Source organism: Aulonocara stuartgranti (genome assembly GCF_965226115.1).
Source record: "Aulonocara stuartgranti genome assembly, chromosome: 14".
Taxonomy (NCBI): domain Eukaryota; kingdom Metazoa; phylum Chordata; class Actinopteri; order Cichliformes; family Cichlidae; genus Aulonocara; species Aulonocara stuartgranti.
In genome coordinates, this window is record NC_138950.1 from 4,960,806 (window position 1) to 4,979,566 (window position 18,761).

The 18,761-nt window shown below is 42.3% G+C and overlaps 1 protein-coding gene across 6 annotated transcripts in view; it reads left to right on the forward strand.

Moving 5' to 3' along the window:
- Window positions 1–901: 901 nt before the first annotated feature.
- Window positions 902–18,761, forward strand: part of map4k1 (mitogen-activated protein kinase kinase kinase kinase 1) — a 54,822-nt gene continuing 36,962 nt past the window's right edge. The window contains exons 1-2 of one of the 6 annotated variants that reach the window (XM_082502642.1): window positions 902–1,088; window positions 7,001–7,119. In XM_082502642.1, the coding sequence (XP_082358768.1) occupies window positions 7,036–7,119 (84 nt within the window). In that variant the 5' untranslated portion in view covers window positions 902–1,088; window positions 7,001–7,035. Of the gene's footprint in view, window positions 1,089–4,454; window positions 4,565–7,000; window positions 7,120–12,150; window positions 12,187–13,137; window positions 13,506–16,393; window positions 16,417–16,581; window positions 16,613–18,761 lie in introns of those variants that run through there. The other 5 variants (XM_082502639.1, XM_082502640.1, XM_082502644.1 and 2 more) reach the window with 5 other exon arrangements.

An 18,761-nucleotide genomic window follows, 5' to 3' on the forward strand; every position in this document is an offset into this window, starting at 1 on the left:
CAGAAGTCCTTGTCTTTGCTCCTGATAAATTTGTACCTTTGGTAGTAAAAGATTTAGGCCCCCTCGCTTCTTTTGTTAAATCTTCTATTAGGAATCTTGGTGTTACATTTGACTCAGCTCTGTCCTTGGATATTCATGTTAAATCTCTGGTCCGCTCCTGTTTCTACCACTTAAGAAATATTGCTAAGCTGAGTCCTATTGCGTCACGTTCTGAACTTGAAATGATTATACATGCTTTTTCATGTTTCGTGTTGTTTAGACCATTGTAACTCGTTGTGTATCTGTCTAAGTAATGCTTACTTGGAACGTCTGCAGGGTGTTTAAAATGCTGCTGCAAGGCTTTTGACCAAGGCTTCCAGGTACACCCATGTCACTCCCCTGCTGATCCAGCTGCATTGGCTCCCCATTAAATTCAGGGTCCATTTTGAGATTATAATTCTGACCTTCAGGGCTCAGCACGGACTACCTCCAATTTACATCAGTGATCTTCTTCATCCTTAAATTCCCAGCAGGTCCCTGAGGTCTTGTGACCAGGGCTTGCTGGTTGTCCAGCACACCACATTAAAAGAAAAGGTGACAGAGCTTACTTTACTTTAACCATTTTATAGATTTTTGTACATAAATAATTTCCAGCCTAAATGATGCAGAAAAAAAGTACATATTCACATCTGAGCTTAATTTCAGATTGATCTGCTGAAATGTTCATTTTACATTTCTTTTAAAAAAAAATGTTCACACTATGAAATTATATTTATAACAGGAAAAATTCTAAAATAATAGTTTTGATTCAAATAAAATTGCAAACTTTTATTCAACGAATTCAAACCATTTTTTTCATTAATTGAGTTGCTGTTACTCAAATGGTACTGCGCTCTCTGATTGGCTTACTGGTGACCGCGTGTGGCGCTTCGAAGAATGGCACTTTTCCTCCGGAGTTTTGCAGAGGTTTTCTTTGGGAATATGTAGCACGTTTTAACCTTGAAGTGCCCCACCCCTTCCGTCCCTTGTGTATCTTATCTTATCTGTGCTGTTTGCCACGTTTATTACCTGCCTATAAAGCTGACCTGCTTTGACTTTTACATTTTAAGGTAAGTGGTTTAGAAGCTCATTTACACAACTCACATGTTTTTCTTCCGAACGTGACGGGAAAATGCGCAGTGACATAAATTATTCAACAGGGGGCGCTGATATTTGGTTACATTAGAATGACCATTATGTATATATTTTTTAATGCGTTTGGAGTTTATGTGTTGAGGAATTGAGGAAAAATATGTAGATTGATAAAATAATAACTTTTAAAAAACTACAAAAAGTTCTTGTGTCCAGATTAATGAGTAATTTTGGTTCATTTGCATTTTCCTCTTGTGGTCATTAGATGAGGGGGGTGATTGTAATTTTCAAATGGTGTGTATTTGTGTAGCGCTTTACTAGTCCCTAAGGACCCCAAAGCGCTTTACACATCCAGTCATCCACACATTCACACACTGTTGGTGGCAAGCTACATTGTAGCCACAGCCGCCCTGGGGCGCTCTGACAGAGGCGAGGCTGCCGGACTCTGACCACCACCAGTAGGGTGAAGTGTCTTGCCCAAGGACACAACGACCGAGACTGTCTGAGCCGGAGCTCGAACTGGCAACCTTCCGATTACAAGACGACCTGCCAACTCTTATATAAAAATATTCTGGTTTATTAAACTAAACTATAATTTATAGTATATTTATACTCTATAGCACGTGTACTAACACGTGCATGTGCGCCGGACCCGCGTGATTTTGCTGTCTTTAGCAGGTAATAAACTCCCGCCAAAGCAAAAAATTTGCTCTGAGTGAATTCAGTCGTTGTTAATGAGTAAATTTTTAGAGTGTTTTTATTTGGATTGTTTTCTGGTTGTTTGTTGCACTCGGACATGTTCACAGACGTGTTTTCGTGAGCAGCGCTGTTCATACTCCGAGACCGTAGCGGGAAACTGTTGGTTGCCTAGCAGCAGTTAACGAAAAGACCGGAAGTCACTGTGCTTCAACTCGAAAACTTTTGCATTTATCCTCTTTTCCCCGAGTATCAGACAAACTCGTTTAGCAGCGTGCTTGACCTTTGAGTTAGCTGAACTTCCTGGTGGTCTGTTGGTGGATTTAAGGAGGTTAAATGGATGAAAAAAGTTATCTTTCAGCTAGCTCTTGTTGCGCAGATGCAGCAATGCATGATGGGAAATTCTCCCGGTATTTGTAAAGCTAAATAACCTTATGGGGCTCTGTTGGAAACTGCTTCATGTGTATATATAAATAGTGTGTAGTCCCAGCTTCCTACAGACTGTGTTTGTGTTGATTGTGAGATTATGAGCACCGTGAGTGTGCACGGTTTGTGTGTGAAACACTTCCCTATGCGTGAGCTGGAGAACTCATACTTACCTGGTAGGAGAGATACCATGATCAAGAAGGTGGTTCTCTTAGGCCGAGGCTCAGCCATTGCACTCTGGCTTTGCTGAAAGCCTGCGAATTCCCCAAATGTGGGAATCTCGACTGCATAATTTCTGGTAGTGGGGGACTGCGTTCGCGCTCTCCCCTAATCATATGTTGAAAGGAAATTGTGGCGACATTTACGCTTATTATGAAGAACCAGGTCATTTAACATGTATGAAGATGATATGACTGATGTGGAGTAGCGTGCAGTTTCCTCGTTTCTCCGCTAGAGGCCGGTAGAGCTCTGTAAATGTTCAGAGACATCACAGATAAGATAAGAAGAACTTTATCCCGAGGGAAATTACTTTGTCATACACATGCTCAACGCAGCAAGAGAGACAGAGGAACAATATATACAATAAGAATACTAGTATACAGTAATCTAAGGAGCTTGGAAAGAAAAGCGTCTGGACTTCTTTGAGTTGCTTGAAGATGTTTCACCTCTCATCCGAGAAGCTTCTTCAATTCTAAGGGCCAAATGGTGGAGAGTCCCAGATTTAAACCCAGTGGGAGTTTTCCCCCCCAAAGAGGGACAAAGGACCCCTGATCCTCTACCTAAATATGATTAGGTAGAGGATTATGATTAGGACTCTCCACCATTTGACCCTTAGAACTGAAGAAGCTTCTCGGATGAGAGGTGAAACATCTTCAAGCAACTCAAAGAAGTCCAGACGCTTTTCTTTCCAAGCTCCTTAGACTACGATGACCTGGATGACTGAGAACCTTCACAGACAGTATACAGTAATATACAGTAGGAAGAATTGGATTAACTAACTGTTAGTAACATATAACTAAATGGTAAGGATTTACAGCTTCATCATCTAGACGAGTGTCACTTTTAACTTTGCAGATATTGTTCTCAGATATTGGACTCCAGGTGGCCTGTCTGGTGGATTTAAATCAGGGTCGCGTGTGTTTGTTATCTTTTAAATGCAGTGCCTGGCCACATTCAGTATTTAAAGTTAGTATTTCTGTAGGAGTGCTCACTGGATTCAGATTCTTATTGTTCAAAGTGCTCTTTTGAAGTGAAACGTGTATATAAGTTTAAAAACAAAGAGCTCTGAGGCAGTCACCTCAAAGTTGAGGTGGATGTGACAAAGCTGCAGATTTCCTGTTTCGTAGCTATGCTGTTATTTGCTGCTCTGTGTTGTTTTTTACTGTTAAAAATAAATGTTATCTATTGAGGTTTTGCTGTCATGTGACTCATCATGACACGTCATTTTGGGTGTGTGAAGTTGTAGGGTCAAAAATTAAGACCTTAGTCACACAGGTCTGGAGACGACCCTCCAGTCTGAGTGGTCGCTGAAAGACCTACGATTGGGTAAATGTGTATTCCCTGGTTGGCAGGGAATCCTTGTGTTAGCTTTGGTTGCACATTGTTGCGGTTCTGAGTAGTTTGCATGCAGGACGCCAACTTGTCTGCAAACACTCGCCAACTTCTCCGTGAGCAGTAGTGAAACTGAAAAGTGAGTGTTTGCCTTCACAGTAAAACCTTTTTAACGTGCAAGTGTTTGCAGACAAGTTGTTCGGGTCGAGAAAATGTTGCATACCTTTGTTTAGCGTCCTTACATGATTTGCTGATTGCTAAAATCAGTATTTTTTGACATGTCAGGGTGATGATATGACGACACTCCCTCCTGCAGCCAGCTGAAACGTAGCCACGCCACCTTTATCTGGAGCGCTGATGATGTATCCGATGATGTCATTTGCAAATGGCTGTCTATGTTAGCAGATGAGCTACAGGTGTTTGTTATTTGGTACATGCAGTTCACCCATGTTAGCAGGGACCATAGAAATGTAGCAGGCATGCTGTATAAAGCGTATAAAGAACCAGCCCATGTACCATAATAGTTATTTGTTGTGTTGTTAAAGAAGTTCAGACATTCAGTGGTGTGTTGTGCTGTCAGCCTTCTTTATCTAATCATTGGATCTCTGGCATATGCCTTTCACGCCACCTCTGTCACCCTAAGCTGTTAAAAACTCAAATGTCCCCTGTGCACTTTACGCTGCCTGACATTTGACCACAATGAAAAACAGTCGATTTGTCCTCTGTATATCTCAGCATGGAGGTCAGAAGCCAGAACCTGCTGGAGGAGGCAAAGCTCCAGGTGGGTGAATCGCAGCTGGGGAAAAGTGGCTAAAATGCATGTGAATACAGTATGGCTGCCACAAACGATTATTTTGATAGTCGACTAGTCACCGATTATTTTTGCGATTAGTCGACTAATCACATCATCATCCATTGGACATACAGCGTACAGCTTATTGCACCAGCAGCATCTGCTCTTATATAACTATCATTAGCTTACAGCTTTAAGTGTTTAAGTTAAGTGCTAATTAAAAATAAAGACAAGATGATAGTTTATTAAAGTTTAATGAAGTTTGCAGATTGTTTCGGTGAAGTTTAATAAACTCCTTGCTATCTAAAATATAACAGGACACCGGAGTATATTCTCCAGCATCTCACACTTCTGATAATCAGCTGTCTGCTTGATGTTTATTCAGCTGTGTAAAAACTATAACTTTGATCTCAGCCAAACCGATTTACTCAGGAACAAATAAAATACTAAAAAAAAGCCAAACAATAACATTTTAAGCTAAGTGACGGCGGTGGGTTTGAAAACGATTTGCTGGGAGTCCGGTGTTCTCATGGCTCTAGTTAGCCTAGCCCCCGGCTAGCTATCGAGCTAGTGGGTAACAGACGTCTCCGAAAACGTCGGAGCGCTTTTGAAAATATGTGGTGTCTTGATAAACTGAGCAGATATTTGAGGTTTACACAGCTATATTCTCGCCTGAAAATATGTTAAACGTTTATTTTGTGACCCGGAAAGAATAATAAGAGTAATATAAAAACTAACTAGCTGCCGCCATTGTTGACAACAGAGCTGGGCTGTGCTGGGACGGAGCTACTTCTTCTTCTTCGGGGTTTAACGGCAGCTGGCATCCTTGTACATGCAGTGCTGCCATCTTCTGTTTCAGTCCGTTATTACACTCTTAAATCCTGCTACTTATTCCTGCGTCTTTTGTGATCTTACAAAGCTTCAAACGACGCGTCGACTATTAAATCAGTCGTCGACGATTTTGATAGTCGACGTAATCGTGACTAGTCGACTAATCGTGGCAGCCCTAGAATACAGTACGGAGTGGGATTTCTGTAGCACATGTAAACATGAATACAACAGAACAGCCAGTTAATCACACATCAACGTTTTTGGACTGTGGGAGGAAACCAGAGGGCACAGGAGGAAACAGACCTCAGACAACCAACGTGTTAAAAGTCAGAAATGTTCTTGCTGTGAGGCGATCGTGGTAACCGCTGCAAAGATGGCCTGTCTAAAGCTGAAAGATGGCATAGATAAAATATAAATATAAGCCAGAGTGAGACTGCAAAGACAAAAACACGAGTGCATATCTGTGTCAGCCTCAACCTCACAAATGAAGCCGACACAGAAGTGCCAAAAACTGCAGTTCCTCTAACAGCCACCAGAGGATGTCTCCAAAGTGAGCCGGACGCCGCAGACTCACAGACGCAGATTCCACCCAGACAGCAGAAATAAACACGCTGGTGTAAGAGTATTTTTGGCCCGTGGTTCACCGAGTTTCAATCTTCCCATTTTTAGAAGGTTTCCGATCTGCATTCAATTTTTATGGTCCAAAGGGACACTTGAGCTCCATAAATACATTATTTTAAAGTTCTGTCCACCCACTTTTAGTTGATTCCTTCCAACAGTGATATTATAGAAATTTGATGTATGGAGCTATTAGGACAAATCAGCTGATATGTGCATCTAACAAAGCTTGCTATCATTAGTTGATAGGTTGGAGCTCCACTCTCTCATATAAATATATTCACTGGTGGGTCTAAAAAACCCAGCAAACAGCAGCTCAGACACTAATGTCGACGCTTTACAATGTGGACACCACAGACCCTCAGATATATATTTATATAGTCTATGGTTTATAAAAAATAAATGCAGAAATGGAATTTTTTAAAAAGTTGAAACTTGTAAAAGCCCACAGAGAGACAGACATGCTAATTAACCATAGAGCGAGAAGAACAGCAAGGTTCAAAGTTTGCTTTTGAATCGCCGCTCCTCCCACAGCGGCGGCCAGGTTCTCGTGTAAGATGCACACTAACCTGCTCAAGGCCACCGCATCCTTTATCTGTTTAACTCTTTGCACAAAGCAACCCAGTGTCACTTTCTTTCTGCACTTCCCACGTTACGCTAACCTGTGAGCTGTGATGAAGCATGAGCCGGATGAGCTGCTGACGTTCATTATTAAACTTGTGTCCGATCATTAGGAACATTTTTGACTCAGTCATGCAATGAGACTTTGCAAGATTCAAACCTTCTTGAGATGAAGCTATAAACTAGCTTTTTAGCATCAGTATGAGAGTGAGCTGTGCACAAACATTTAATTGTTGAGCGTTATTGGATGTTTTGGTTTGGTTTTTTAATGCATAAAGATAAACCAGTTTGTGATGCTTCAATTTTGCGCTTTCATTGCTACGCCCAACCACTTCTTGTATTCTTTTTATACAGAAAAACATCTGCAGACAGAGTTCCTGCTGCTTCAGATGACATCTGTGTCTCTCTGTGTTCCCTGGGTGAGGCAGCAGCAAGTATTCAGAGAACAATGCTGCACAACATGCGAGGAAAACGTAAGAAAAAGTCTTTTGCTTCCAGCTTTCTCTCCGAGCAGAGAAATTTAAGTTGAATCACGGCTTAGCCACGCTCTTTAACTCTTGCACGGTGATTTTTCATGCACGTTGTCGTCCTCCCCCACCATCTTCTGTCTCTGCTGTGTTCACTGCATGAGTGAGCAGCTCCCCAAACCTCCCACCCACCCACATGCTCACTGTTTCAGAGAAGACGAGGCTCAACTTAAGTAGATGTTCCGCCTTTTGGTTTTTGGACTGTCAAAAATAATCCGTCTGGTCCCTTTTTATGCCGTGATGTCAGGTCCTGTTTAGAATTTGAGGGTTTTTTTTTCATGTTTGGGTGCTTTGTGTCTGTGTTACTCACTTCCTGTTTATTTTGGTTAGTTAAGTTGTCCTGTGTTTTCCCTCCTTTGTGATTGATGGACCCGCCCTCATTAGCTGCACCTTGTGCTTCACCGTATTTCTGTTTTCTTTAACTTCTCATTGGTTGTCATTCAAGCTTATTTTCATATTCAAAGATCAAACTGGTTTGTTGGTCATTATACTGGTCAAACAGCCTCCACAGTCACCACAGTCTGCACTGAGTGATCTCAGTCCAGTAGGGCACTGCTGGCATGTTTTAACAGGAGGTTTGCATCATTGTGCAGCTCATGAATAAGTTTCCAGCACTTTGTCAAATTAAGGAAAGAATCAAGGGACAAAAAAGGGCCCAACGTGGTATTACCCAGGCATCCCTAATATAGTGGCAGGTGAGTGTATATACTGAGAGTCTAATTGGAAACAGGAGTGACAAAAAAACAAGTGAACCTGAATAGTTTTAAGTACTAAAGGAAAAATACAACGAAAGACAGGAAATAAACCTGAGATTAAAGTGACTAATAATACAAAATAAAACAGGAAATGATTCAATAGAAACTCAGAAATGTGACAAAAGAAACTTTCAGGTTATTTTCATCCCCAACACCTAAGCTGTTAATCGTTCATTTACAGAAACTTTGGAAATACAGAAACAGATCATTGTTACTCTTTAGTGTGCTCAACTTTCAGCAACATTTGAAATAACAGCCGCGCAGCTCTGCAAGCTGAGGAATGATTCTTTTTTAGCACCTCCATACCGTTTGGTTGAGCAGCACCACGAGTCCATCCAGGAGTAGGATAAACAAGTAGTGCGAACAGCTGAGAAGATCATTGGAGCCTCTCGTGCCTCCATCACAGACACTTATCGCGCCGGCTGCATCCACAAAGCCACCGGCGTTGGCGAGGACCCCACACACCCCACACACACTCCTCAACCTGCTGCCTTCTGGCAGTGAGGTACCGGAGCATCAGGGCCCTTCCTGAACACTCAGTGACTGGACTGAAACACACACACATCGATTCATACACATCACTAGCAAGCATTTATCTGCAGAATCTCACACACACACACACACACACCGAGTTAGTTTTTGCACAGTCTTTTGCACATTTCTGTTGCACTGTATCGTTCTGTTCTGTCGGCTGTTGCACTGTCTTTGGTTTTTCTTGTTGCAATTCTTGCACACTTGCACTTTATGTAGCCCTGTGTTGATCGTCTGTCACATGTAGCACCATGATCTTGGAGGAAGGTTGTTTTGTTTCACTGTGTGCTGGACCACTGCGCATGGTTGAAATGGCAGTAAAGCTGCTTGACTTGACTTGAGATCTCAACAAACCGTGTGTTAGTCTGAGGAATCGCTGGCTCGTCACTAATTCTGAAATTTTCAGATGGTTTCAGCACTGATCGCATGAAGGACGAATGTTCGCTGGGATGACCTTACGTGGGCGTTTCCTTAACTTATTTACGCCGTTCGCCGTCTCAGTAACTGCAGAAACATGGCTGTTATTTCAGCTGCTCTTTGACTTTCGACAACGACGTATTAACACGTCTGGTTCTGAGCAACATGTTTCATGTCAGACTCGCGCCTGTTGACTTCTCTAAACACGAGCTGATCTCTACATGGGACAAGCGATGAAAACGTTGTACAGTCGCACGTAAAGCGTAGCAGCTGCTCACCCTCTGAAACAAACGTTCTGCCTCTGCTGCTACACAAGTACCTAAGAAACATACGTGCATGGTGCAAAGACGCTTCACAGTGATTTCAGACTCTTCAGGTTCACAACTGCTCGCTCAGACGTGTGGGATTTGACATTAAGATTCACCAAACGTTACGATCACGTGCAATACTGTGCAAAAGTCATGAGCCACCCCTCATTTCCTTTTTCTCAACGCCACACTTTAAACTGGTTCTACAAGGCTTCCCGAAGGTCTTTCAAAATGTTAGTTTTACACACATAAAATAGTAAATTTGCATAATAAGGGGATTCCCAATGAGCTAAGAGCCCAAAATATTTGCACAGTGTGGGGTCGGTCCAAAAAAATGAGGAAAGTGGAAAAGTGGAAGGCAAAAGAAGAAGTGCTAGGTCTAAAAAACTATCTAGAGCAGATGAACAGTATCTCAAAGTCATGTTCTTAAGAAATAGGAAAAAAAGTCCAACAAAGACCTGAGAGATGCATCTCGACCTCCAGCTGATCCACATAATCCACATTGGAAACTTTTATTTCAAATCAAAATCAGTATGTACGTTCAGTAGTTTATATCTTAAAAATTACGTGCCAGAGTCAGACTGGGTCTTGAATTGTCAAATGGCTAATGAGATTTATCTAAAGTGTAATAATAAGTTAATGTGTTCCAGGTTTGGCTTCTCATAGCCACCTGGGAAAGTTTTTCCTTGGATTTGAAGATATCTGCTGAACTAATCAGAGAAAATCAAAGTGTGGAGCTGAGCGTAATCAGCAGGTAAATGTCAGGATATGTTGATGCGTCTTTGTGATGAAGCCCAGTGATAGTCTGTGTTTATGCTAGTACACCTGGAACTTTGTTGAAATGACATAACATTTTGAAACATAGCTTATTAAATTGATTTTCTAATTAATAAGCATGAGGCAGCACATTCAACAAATCTAAGAATATCTAAAAATAATTTGAAGAACGGTCAGAGGACGTGAAGAACATGCGGGGTTTGATGAAGACGTCCTAACAGGAGCAAACCAGATGATGCAGCAATGACAAAGAGGAGAGAGGAGCCATAAATACACACATACTGACTCAAAACAACAACAACCAGAAGTCACAAGTTCTGGGGTTTATTGCACATGTTTGGATTTTGGACCTTATTATTAAACCGTTCAGACATTTGAAGTAAAACTGAGAATGTGACATTTTTGATCACTTGAGCACCTGAGCTCTTAAAGGAGTCTAATATTCTTATTTTGATCAGTAACCTCAGCTTTATCAGTAACCCCGTCAGTCCTGCTCCTAAGGCTCAGTTGAGGTTGAGGCAGTTAGTTGAGGTTAACTGGCCTCTGCTGAGTCTGTCACATGTGGGTGCTGAAACGAGAGTGTGGGCAGGCCGCTGGGTCGTCTGCTGAGCTGAGGAAGGAGGGGGAATAAATGTCAAAAGATGAAGATGGTATCGTTATACGATGGCAAGACAGATGTTGTCTGTCTTTCAGATTTGCTGTTTTGATTAACCTTTTAACGACTAACACGTGCTGAGCTGCTTTGTTTTCTTTTAAATCTAAATAGTAGCTTCTGATGATGGCAGCTCGCTTTAGATCGGTGCTTCTCCAAGCAGGGTCCTGCATGAGGGGTGTCGCATCTGTGCGCAGGTCTCTTGATTTAAAAGAAGGTGACGAAACTTTAAATATCCTGCAACAACAACCGTTTGCAGCAAATGCAGAAAAAAATAGTGTGAAATAGGAAGCAATGGATAAAATCTAATTAGCATGTTTCCTGTTTTCATGACTGCAAGATATTTTTGTGTGTTTACCGTGTAACGAGTCAGTACAGAGAGGAGGACGCAAATGCAAGAAGCTGTGGTGAAATCCAAAAACCCCCCCACAGCTTTATGTGCTCATGCACATAAAAACTAAAGGGAAGGCACACAGGGGACAAGGAGCGGGTACAATCAGGCTAAAAAATCTGGTAAGATTACACACGCGTGCACGCGTGCACACAGATAACCCCTGAACTATCCAAAAACTCAGAGGTCAAGTTGGGCTAGAAATTGAGCTGACTGAGAACTAAACTGAGGGTAACTGGGAAGTATGAGGGTAAGGGCACAATAAAAAAAAAAAAGTGATATCATTAGGAAGACGGAGCTAACAAGTTCCAGGAAACGAAAACGATAGCAGAGAACGTGAAGCTCTGGCTCTGTGGACTTCCAGATCCTTAGGGGGCGCTCATGAGGCAGTCCAGGGATGAATGAGGCCCCAAAGAGCCCCAGATAGTAAATTTCGTGGGGTAGACTTACGTTTGGCAACTTCAGTTATCTTCTTCTTGACAAAATGGGTTGAAACATTAAATAAAGCTCAATTTGAAGAGTAAGAGGAATTAGCAGAAGGCTGAAGTTTTATGAGCAAAATGTAAGGCTAACCACTTTTTCACCCAATGGCTGCATTAAAAACACTCAGCTCGAAGCTTGAAAAGCAGCACTTCACAAACCAGTGGGTGACATCGTGATGCTACATCCATCTCTTACATACAGCCTGCCGGTCCTGGGTTTGAATCCAGTTTGTGGCCTTTCTATGGCGTTTGCTTCAGGTATCTCCGATCACTCCAGCTTCCTCCCACAAACAAGCATGAGGTTAGGTTAACTGGTGACCTTAGATGTTAATGTGAGTGTTACTAGGTATTTGTCTCTATGTCTCAGCCCTCCAACAGCAAGTCAACAGGGGTTGACTTCGGGTTCCCCCCACTTGTGACCCTGAACTGGATAAGTGGATGGGTGGATGTGGTGGATGTGATGGAGGTAAATGGGTTAAGACCTTCATGGTACCAAATAGATGACTCGTCCCCGTTTCCTCCAATTCTTGACTTTTTAATTGGCAGCTGTTTAAAAAAAAAGGTGCAGTTGTTTAACAAGGCATGTGTGGCTAAGTCGACTGGATGATTAACCGGCGCTGCTCTCACTAGTCTTCACCAGGTCTGCTGTTTCGGAGAGGTTAGCGCTCTCTGTCACTCCATGGCAGGAAGATGTAAACAGGTAAAGTAAAGCCTCAGCTCTGGAGGACTGTGACCTACAAAAAAGACCATGGTGGTTAAACATTTAAACATTTAACCGCTCATCCACGCAAAGCTACACTGTACTGCTCGTGATTGTCAATGCTAACATGCTGCTAGCACCGCTAAAGTTAGCCACACTCAGTGTCAGCCACATTTAAAATAAGGCCTGCCCATGGAAGCATGCGATTACTGGTTTCCATTAGACTGTGCCCAGTTTTTACTGTTTCTTAATTTTTGAATACTGGATTAATTAGTTATTTTTTTCACTAGTCAGACATTTAAACAAACAGCAAAGTAGTTGTTTAATGCCCTCCTTCTCTCTCAGGTTCATTTTGTGCCATTGCTGCGGTGCGTTAAGGTGCTGCAGATAAGCACCAGCAACCATGATGAAACCACATCATTCATTCCAATTATATCTCTTACACCTCTCACTAAAAATGCTCTAATGGTTTAAAAAAAAGACGAATTTGAATCCCGTGGATTCTGGTGATTGTAAAAAATTAAGAATTAAAATGATTTTTTTAGTTGTTAACAGGATGTTGTACCCCTTTATTTGAACAGGATATGAACAGGAAGCTGACAGGGAGCTCCTAGCAAGAGTGACTTTTCTTGCAGAGCAACACACACACACACACACACACACACACACACACACACACACACACTTACTTCAGTAGGCGTGAACCTGAGACTGAAACTCGCTCTGAAAACCCCAACCAACTCAACTGCAATTAATCAGCTACAAGCCACACACATGCAGAAGCAGGTTCTCATGTGCGCGCACACACACACACACACACAAACGCACACACTCACACAGATCTTTGTAAAGCTGTCTCTGAAAGTCTCTCTCTCTCACACATGCACGATACAAGTAACAGGAAATAAATTGGATTATGCAAATGAGCTGAGAAAAAAAATAGTCTGAGAGAGATGAGAGGAAGGAGGGAGTGACAGAGGCAGGGAGGACCGACAGCAGGCTAAGAAAGAGAAACAGGAAGGTGTGTGAGTGTGTGTGGCAGCAGCTGAGTGACAAGTCAGACAAAGAGAGAGTCCGAGCGCCTTTCCTCAGCAGCTCGCGTCTTCTTCGCTTCTCAGGTTTCTATGTAGATGCTGCTGTGTGTGTGTGAGTGTGTGAGACAGACTGTGTGACATGTCTGAGGAGGATTTTTAGTGACATCGAACAGCAAAATGGATTTCCATCAGAGGGCAGCTCTGGATATCTCCACCAAGAACCCTCAGGACGATTTTGAGATCCTGCTGAGAGTCGGAGGAGGAACCTACGGGGAGGTTTACAAGGTCAGCTGCTTTGTACTGCCGCTACATGTACATGTTCGCTTAAATCAGGTTTATTCAATTCTTACTTGTATTTTAAGAAACCTTTCACCTTTCAAGAGATCATGAGTATCTTTAAACTGTTTGAAGAAAGAAGTGGAAAATGTAAAGCTGAGTCTAAAGGAGGTTTTTGCTCCACTGGCTTCTCGCATCTCAAGTCAAGCATGTCTTACTTCTGCCTGTTTTACAAGTCGCTCACTTCTCCGCTTCCCGTCCCTGCACTTTAATGTACAGCAGCAAAAAAAGGGGGGTGGAGGGGATCTCAGGCTGAGCACGCGGTGCTTTGCTCGCTGTGAACGTCTTCTCTGTGAGTTTAGAAGAACATAGGTGTGATGGAATTTAGTTTCAATGGTTTACTGCAATCACAACTTAAGTGCATCTTCTATTGTGCTGGAGGAAGTGGTTTTACAAGAAGTGAAAGTATTCTTGTCGATAACTATTTTTTTTGGCAGTTTTACTCCATCTAATAGAGAAGTTAGTGTAAACTCTGAATTGTAGTACAAGTACCACGAATTCCAGAGTTAAAGATCCTCTGATGTCATCAAACGCCAACAAACGGGGCTCAAGCTTTCAGAGCTACTAAAAGGTGTTTCAGGTGCTTCAGGTGCTTCAAGTGCACTCTAACATCATCCTCGACTCTGACGGGGCGTCTACACAATCACACCTCTGAGTTGTAGTTGAAGTTTCTCCCTATGTTTAAAAGTCTGTCCTTAAAAAGTCTCATTTTAAGTCATTTAAGTCAGACTTTAACCTGAAGCAGGAGCAGGAAGGTGAGGTCTGAACTTAATATGGTACATTGTATATTCCTGCACACACACACCACACATTTTCAGTTTGTGGCTTGATATTTAAGGTAAACAATATCACGGTTTCTCCAACCACAAAGCCAAGCTTCAATAATACATCATCTGAAATATTTGGTTTTATGTTGATTCTTCTTCGCCTGCGGCAGAGTTCATTCCCATTTCTGAGCAGCAGTGAAGGTTTCGCAGGGTTAAACCCATATTTTCACACAGTGGGGAGAAGTTGGTTAACAGGCTTTGGCCTTGAATGTTGCTGTAAAGGTTCAGTTTAAAGAAATGTTCAGGTTAAACATCTCATCCTCTTTCTCTCAGTGGAACTTGTGTTGTTACCCCGTCACTTGCAATTTCATGTAGTTTTGCATGTGATGTCACCTGGCGTTCCAAAAGCAATCCTTCCTGTTTTTCGAAGGAATCCACAGATCATTTGAGCTGTTTTTATTTGCAGTGTAAGGTTACAGAAAGAGGAGTGGTTCCTGCCACAGCTGCACTCCAGAAATAAAAACAGCAGCGAGACTTGTATTTGAGAAACCAGCTGCAGCATTCAGAGTTGTTGTGGTTGAGGCCCAGGACTCTGATTCTAGAGCACAAATGGTCCACAAGTAGTTGTTAATTTGATCTCAGCAGCCAGGGTTTAAACCAGCGGATTACAAGCCCGACGGCCCAGCAAGTATCACAAAATATTCAGTTTCATTTGTTTAGATTAGGCTTAAAAAATCAACCTGATTAAAAGTGGCAGGAAATGAGAGCCAAACGCGTTGCCAGTGTAGTACGTCTGCTTCTGATCGCTAATTATGTCTGAGTCGTTTGTCGCTGTATGTTAACGAGTTGGGCGGTATTTAGAGTTGGCATTATATCAGCTTTCACCACAGGATTATTGTGGCAAAAGAAATTTCCCGATAACGACACCAAAGCTGCAGAAAATTTGAATGACAGTAAAAATAATTGTGCTATCAGTAAATATCATCTTTTAACTTTGATACATGTGTTTTATCTCTCTGTGGCAAAAAATACACTCAGAATACGAGTGTAGGAAGGTGAAGAAGGAGTCTGTAATCAGGGAATCATGCAAAAACGTACATACTCATCTAATTGCTCTTTTGTATGCTATCATAGGTGTGTTATAAACATTGTCAAATGTCACAGCGGATGGAGCCGCGTTCACAGAGCAAGCCTTTCATACATTTCTTGCAACTGTGTCGACTTCACAGGCGTCCGTCTACACATATATGGATGTGATTAAGTGCGGGTTTTTAAAATATGGATACATTTTGAGTGAATTTTGACTTCCTTCGGTGTAATTCCGTGCTTTGAATGAACACGCGGGCTCCTGTGTAGGTGCATGTGTTACCAAGGATTGTCTGGGACTTTCCTCAGGTCACACCTGAGATGGAAAAGTTACCTAAGTCTCTCCAGTGACGGCTCACATGAGTGATAGAGTGATCTGAGTGGACTATGCGCCTTCTTTTGTACTGCTCAGTGTAAGTCACAGAACAGCAAAGCTCCATTCAGCGCTCGGAACAACAAGCGACTCATTTATGAGAATTTGAAGCCAGACAGAGCTTCTTAAAGGCTGATTTGAGTTAATCTGTTAGCAACAAGTTATGTTTGTCTGAACCCACAGATTGTGTTTACACAGCTCTGATTTGCAGAACGTTTACCACCAACACTTAGTGCCAGTGCAGACAGCTTACTGTGACATTTAAATCTGTCGAGATCGGGACTCTGGGGTTTTCAGCTTTTGGACTTTTTAATCCATCCCCCAACTCCAACCAAGAAACTTTCTTCACTGTCTTTGATTATCGTGTGCTGTGGTTTGCTGAGGTGCACAAAAAGAGAAAAATAAGCATTTAGCTATCTCATCCGTCTATCTCATTGGAGATATTTAGCTCTGCAAATGCTGAGTTATAAAATCATCTGAGGTTGTCACGGTGATGGACCATTGCGAGCTCGTCGGTGATTAGAGTGAAGAGGATGCAGATCATTTTGGTCACTGTGCATCGTGTTGCTTTTGTAAGCGATATTAAAAAAAAGACTTTAATGACTTTGTGGGTCCTTGGAGTTCAAATGTTATTGTGAGTTTTTAGTTTTATTTCTTTAGATAATGATCTCTTGCTCCACCTACACTGGCTTGTATTTATCTGTGCCTCCATGAGTATGAGCTCTTTGAAGTATTTAAGCTGTGATGCATGTTTTTTTTGTTTTTTAAACAAAATCTATATTAAAATATGGCACATTAGCAACATCCTGCACGGATACGCTTTACAGAAGGTAAGTTGAGGCTTCAGAGTTTCTCAGAGTCGCTCTCGGCCACCTGCTTCAGCCCATGTGTGGACTGTTTTTTTTCATGTGCCAGTTTTGGTGGATATGTAGCTGTTCAGCAGTTCATGCCATGCGCTGTAAAACTGTAACCTATGCAAAGCAGTTTATCTGTAGAGTGAGCACACTTCCTCTAAACAGGTCAGTTCTGTGACCTTGTTCTGTTTTACAGGGAGGGAGATATTTGCATAATTGCCCTTCCTTCACATGTGGACACACGCTCACACAAAAACACCCATGCACAGATATGATCACACCCACACACATGCTCGATCACATGGTTTCAGCTACGCGTTGTTGCACAGCCTAATGGAGGTCATACTGCAAGCAGCGACTGTTTTTGCACCATCAGCAGTGGTGAAAAAGTAGGACTTTAAGTTATGCCTGTTTGTCCATGTGTGTGTGAGAGAGAGAGATGACCATTATGGGAACTGTACAGCGTCTTAGCCTCATGTTGTACAGGGAGGGACATTCACAGGAAGAAACATATACCTGCTTTCATATCAGACAGTTCCTCATCCTCAGGAGTAAGAGTAGGTGCATCTGATGTAGAGATAGAGAAGAAAGGCCGTGTCGACCGCAGCTGATAAGGCCAAGTTGTGTTGTAGATCATTTCCTATTAGTTCATGTGTCTTATATTGATTTCGGCACGTAAGCTGCACGACTTTCTGTGGGCATTAAACACTTTTTACCCCATAAAATCTCTTTAGGGGGTAAGTATCTGATTTTTCAAACGCTTTGTACCCCAGGCGTTCAAAGACTGAGCCTGATTTGAAAAGCACATAATCTGCATTCAGTTCTTCCTCAAATAGCTTCTTCATTGTCTCACATGCCAGCAGTCGGCTTTGTGTGTTCTCATCAGGCGGAGGCACTTTTGACAGCTCATTTGCAACACGAGCTCCTGTGACACCTGCACAGGGTCACCTCTGTACTGGCACATACCTCGTCTTCATCGGCTGTGTAGAGATGTTCACGCAGTCCTGCGTGCAGCCTCTGCTGCCTGTGGTTCAGATGCAGCGCCAAGTTCCTCTCAAACACCGTGTTAGCATCAGCCAGTGTCGTCTAAGATAAGTCAGCTGGGCCCAGAGTACTCATACGGTAAATTCATAAATGATCATTTTTCATTTCGATGATGGTTGTCACATCATCCTGTGGCCTATATAAACTGGTGTAGATCACAGACTGTATATAAAAGATGGCTGCAGCCAGCGTGACATTGTCCGCTGGTTCTGGACTCCTTTTTTTGGAAGTTCCAGAGTTATCTGGCTTTGTTGTTTGGGTAGCAAGCTTTGTTGGCAGCCAGTCGGAAACTCCATTTTATGTTTGATAGATAGCGTGAATGATGCTGATCCGGTGGCATGCTCCCGGTCCACATTTTTTCCTGCTGAGACATTTCTTAAACCTTCTTTCTGTGTTTGTCAAACCTGTAGGACAACACTGCACAGCCGATATTCCCGTCAGAGCATTTTCTGTAGCAAAGTTTATCCGAGTGTTTTATGTTATGAGCAGATTTCATTGAATGAAGAACTCATTTTCGTTTTGAGATGAGGAAGTGCCTAGCTTCTAAATTGGCTGCATGCCCACGTGTGTATAAATAACTTCCTTACAGGCAACAAGAAAGAGAAGATATTTACTAAGAAGCTACTGTCGCTGCCGCTGTTGTTATATTTGCATGTTAAGTCATTCACAGACGCTAGATTGTGAGACTTTGTGCTGTAAGATGATCACTTAAGAAGCTGAACAGAGGGAGTGTTGAGGGGTTAATTCAATGAAATCGCTGAAAGCAAAATCATCGTACACACGTGTTACAATTACACGTAAAACCTTAAAAGCACAGCAGAACTCTTTTATATTCCTGCCGAATCTCCACATGTAATGCTGAGCGTGTGCACATATATTACACGTGTGATATGTTGCTTCAGCCTGAAGATGCTATTTTCACATGTTTGCGTGTCTGCAGTTACAGGTTTACGATGCGGCTGCTTTGAAGCTCAGAGTCGCAGCTTGTTGTGGGCATCGTGCTGTCGTTGGGATGTCCCGGCTTTTCAATTAAGAACAGGAACTGTATACGAAGGATAGACGCAGCTGATGGTTTTTAGAG